This window comes from Penaeus chinensis, chromosome 9 (assembly GCF_019202785.1).
Source record: "Penaeus chinensis breed Huanghai No. 1 chromosome 9, ASM1920278v2, whole genome shotgun sequence".
Lineage (NCBI taxonomy): Eukaryota > Metazoa > Arthropoda > Malacostraca > Decapoda > Penaeidae > Penaeus > Penaeus chinensis.
In genome coordinates, this window is record NC_061827.1 from 17547853 (window position 1) to 17552852 (window position 5000).

General features: G+C 36.3%; 1 protein-coding gene across 3 annotated transcripts in view; it reads left to right on the top strand.

The window, feature by feature from the left end:
* LOC125028883 overlaps positions 1 to 5000 on the top strand; it is an 82801-nt gene that overhangs the window by 17694 nt on the left and 60107 nt on the right. For all 3 annotated transcript variants that reach the window (XM_047618467.1, XM_047618468.1, XM_047618469.1), the window contains exon 6: positions 1791 to 1936. In XM_047618467.1, coding sequence (XP_047474423.1) covers positions 1791 to 1936 — 146 coding nt within the window. The remainder of the gene's footprint in view (positions 1 to 1790; positions 1937 to 5000) is intronic.

Sequence of the window (5000 nt, forward strand, 5' to 3'; positions counted from 1 at the left end):
CTTTATTTTTGATCATTTTTTTTTATCCATATCCTTATACGCTTCATGGGCTCTACTTTTGAGCACCTTTTTTATCCATATCCTTATACTCTTCATGGCCTCTACTTTTGCTCATTTAAAAAAAAAAAAAATTATCCATATCCTTATACTCTTCATTTGTTATGTTCCTTGCATGTTAACTTGGTAGAGATTTTTGTTGTAGCGTGTCTGCGAGCTTCATCTCCACCTGTGTGCTTTTCTGTGTATTGTGCCAAGTCTTGCCTACGATCGTTTTCTTGACTTTGGTAACACCGACAGTTGCTAGCTGTGATCTTCTTACGTTGGAATGTTTGCAGTGTTTCTTTTCCTTTCTTTAGTTTCTCGTGTATTTTAATCCCTTCTCCAACCTTTTTATGTGAAGCCTTTGCGTCTTCATCCTGGCTTCTATTTCTTTTACTTTATTTTTATGCTTATTTAATTCTTATAAGAATATATTATCTATTTTTAATTTATATATATATATATATATATATATATATACTCATGTGTGTATATATGTATATGTATATGCATGTATGTATATATGTATATGTATATGCATGTATGTATATATGTATATGTGTATATATTTATTTATACATTTATATATTATATATTATATATATATTATATATTATACATTATATATATATATTGTATATTATATATTATATATATTGTATATTATATATTATATATATTGTATGTTATATATTATATATGAACGCACACACTCTCTATCGATAGGTATATAGATGAACTTTATCTATAGGTATATCGATAAAGTTGTACATAAAAAATGGAGAGCAGATGTACAACTAGATAATATGTGTATGTATACTCGTACTGTGTGTGTGTGTGTGTGTGTTCGGTGTGTGTGTGTGTGGGTGTTCGGTGTGTGTGTGTGTGTGTGTGTTTGTAAGAGATACATACGTAAGTATAAGTAGGTACGTATGTTTATAGGTATATATATATTTATGCATTTTCCATGTGTGTATTATATGGATATACAGACCCAAGCGCACCTCCCCCCTCCCGTGTACCTAACAGGGGAGTCCCTCGACCCATGCTTACTGGTTCACGCCCCTCGGTTACTCAACCCCGATGTTCTCAGTCCGGCCTTGTATGATAAAAGAGTATTTTTCCCCGAACACCTGATCGTAAAATATATTGGATTTTTTCGTAGCTGCAATAGAAATTTAGAAATACGAGAAACGATGTAAATATGAGAATGGTATATGATTAGTAAATGAATCTATGAATTATATGAAGGCTAAATAAGACGAGTAATTTTCGATTGTATAAATAGAGCCACAGCGTTAGGTCATAAATTACTTTTGGGATATTATCATCAGCTGTTTAATTGAGAGAGAGAGAGAGAGAGAGAGAGAGAGAGAGAGAGAGAGAGAGAGAGAGAGAGAGAGAGAGAGAGAGAGAGAGAGAGAGAGAGAAAGAGAGAGAGAGAGAGAGAGAGAGAGAGAGAGAGAGAGAGAGAGAGAGAGAGAGAGGGAGATTGATAGATAGATAGATAGAGAGAGAGAGAGAGAGAGAGAGAGAGAGGGAGAGAGAGAGAGAGAGAGAGAGAGAGAGAGAGAGAGAGAGAGAGAGAGAGAGAGAGAGAGAGAGAGAGAGAGAGAGAGAGAGAGAGAGAGAGAGAGAGAGAGAGAGAGAGAGAGAGAGAGAGAGATAGAGAGCATGGCAGAGCGAGTTACAGATAGTCATGCAGAATCACGGCTATAATACTTCACTGCACCCATATTTCCTTCCCCAAGGCAACACTGCCCACGAAGGCTGGTGTGAAACGGGCGTGAGGACAGTATCCCTCCAGTTAGTGAGGGAAGTGTTGGTCCACGTCGGCCCGGGCGCCCCCGTCACCCTCATCCCAGCCCTCGCGCCTCACCTGGTGTGGATTCTTCAGGTAAGTAGGAAAAGGTTAATATGTACTCACACACACACATATATGTGTGTGTATATATATTATATATACATATATATATATATATATATATATATATGTGTGTGTGTGTGTGTGTGTGTGTGTATGTGTGTGTATGTGTGTATATATATGTATATATATTATATATATATATATATATATATATATATATGTGTGTGTGTGTGTGTGTGTGTGTGTGTGTGTGTGTGTGTGTGTGTGTGTGTGTGTGTGTGTGTGTACACATATATTTATATTTGGCAACCTGTGCAGATTCATGTTTTGAGAAATGACTGCGACAAATTTTGGTGATCTTTTAGAATTTAACGTGTATTGTAATTACATATGGGTTCTTAGTTTTCAGGTTTTATAAGACTCATATGTTTCCTTCACAACGGGCCTCCAAGCTTCATGACACCACCAACTCTAAATCCTGCACTGTCTATGCATATTTTGTATCATGTGAAGTCGTATTACAGCTATATAATGATAACAATAATAATTTTCTTTTACTTCCTCACGATAAATTCACAATCGCCCTTAGGCAAGGGAGTAAGAGGCACCGACTAGCAGTTAAGGGCATGTCTGATAGGGAGTAGATAGACGGAGACCTACCGTGGCGAACAGGTGTACAGAAAGTATGTTCTGCGAGGGACAGTAACTGATGCGCGCCATTCGGTCCTACTTATCTGGAACACTAGACTTTAGCTTGGTCAGATGCCAGATTTGATATTCATTAAGTATACAGTTTTTCACGAACGGAGGCGAGTACTTTCCCTCGTTTCGCCCGAACATCGTCCTAGTATGTCAGCGAGAACATTAGCTGGGGGCGACTCGAGGCATTCCCTCACGTCTCCCTTGTGTTTCATCGTCTGTGTATCGCGCAGAACATCAGCATATAATCAAATCAAATCAAATCCTCCTCGTCGTTTAGGAGTATATCATTTCTTGTTTTATAGACAGTACTCTTACAGGAGTGACTGAGTCGTACATTCCTTAAACTTTATTCAATTTTAATATGCACACTCCTATTGATAAATTATATTACGATCACGTTTTAATAGTTTTACCACGTATTTTCGTTGACTGCAAAAATATGTCCTATCAATGCATACTTCAATCTCCTTTGTATTTGAATATATGGTCATTTCTCTTTCGCTGAATCAAGTAAAAGTCTTTTCTCCCTCATAATGAGTTGATTTTTTTTTTTTTTTTTTTTTTTTTTTTTTTTTTTGCAAACGAATGTTTTAACCTGCTATTTAGGGCAATGTTACACTTAATCCTTCCTTTAGGTCTATAATTTTCAACCTGTACTTTTAACACGGACTGTATTGTTCCTCGTTATGCGCCTTTAATCATATTAAAGAAAAGGTAGCCACCTTTATTTTTAACATTTTGCAGTAGATAATTTTAACCAAGAAAAACAAAAACATAGTTACTACAAACTTGGTTTAAGAAAATATCAAACCGAAAAAAATGCATCAAAAATATTAGTATGAAACTCGCACAGTGCCATTGGGTTGAAAATCCCATTGAATTTAATCTTTATCTTTGCCCTTGGGCTATAAACGAAAGGTTATATAAGCTCTACCACAAGAAGGGCAAAGCAGCTGTATTCTTTACTCTAAAACTATTTCTTATTGTATAAAATCATTTGTATTGAAAAAGAGTCCTGTTGCAAAAGTGAAAACGTAAGAAGATATTTGCTTTTTCTAGTTTACTCATAGATTATATTTCGCGAGGACTTCAAAAAATAAATCAAAAGGTTGTTAAAGTGATCTAGAGACCTTGCCTAAACGCCCATTCAGAGTAAAATTTCCCTCCTCTATCACACGGGTCGCCTGGTTAAATTGTTTCAGAAAAAGGGGAGCGCCGTGTCTTCTTCACCTGTATCAGCTGATAGAGACTCATGTTAATCATGTAAGAGATAGCAGAAGAAAAACAGAAGCACTTTATCTGTTGAAAGCATGTAATACGTGATATAGTGAATAAATATTTTGTACACAAAGAATATATTGAAGAGGAGGAATGGCATTTTTTTTATTATTATTATTATCACTGTTAACATATCTACACATCTTTCTTTGACCAGGGAGATTGGAGAAAATATATGCATGCATTACTTAAAACCTCCTGCTAGAATGTTTATTTCTCGTAAAAGGCAATTCCTCCGATATATTATCCAGTTATCTAACTCCTTCTCACACCACATATATGTAGGCAGGTGTGAGAAAAAAATCAAATGCAGGACAATCGAGAAATTAAAATTGGGCAGAATTTGCCCTTAAGCAGCCACATCTCGCCATTACCACCTTCTTAACGTCTGCCGCTGTTTAATGCTACTACCCTGGCACTTGACAGCTAATGCTCATAAATATCTCTGTCTCTCTCTCTCTCTCTCTCTCTCTCTCTCTCTCTCTCTCTCTCTCTCTCTCTCTCTCTCTCTCTCTCTCTCTCTCTCTCTCTCTCTCTCTCTCTACGTGTTGTATCATTAGTGACATTTTATGATATAGGTCTGTTCTTCAAGGAAGCAAGATACATATATGCCAGAGATCGTGTTCCTGATGTAAGAAATTGCTTTAACCGACGAAGTTACCAGTTTGCAGTTTCTTCTCTTCAATATACATGTAGGCGGGTGATAGATAATTACGGGGAGGAGGAAGTTATACAGATTGGGTAAATTGTTGAAAAGCTGACATCTTTTTCATACATTGACATAAAACAGGAAGCCAAAGTCGATGTTAACATTGGGCTCGTGCGAGAATACGCCTGTATGCATGCAGTAAGTTGTGTATATGAATCTTAAGGGAAAACCAAATATTTTCCTTAAATTACGTTATAGGTTGTAAAAATAATTATTAATTTGAGAATTGAGGTAGCAGTGTTTGGATAAAACATATCACTATCTCTTTGAGGCAGCACTGAAAGCTTTATTGTGTGCTAATTAGCAACCCGTTGCTGATGACCTTGGTTGGTAAATAATTACCTATTAAGGCGGAAATATGCGTTAGAGTCTCTATTAAAGATTTTTAGGTGTAACAAAACCAGC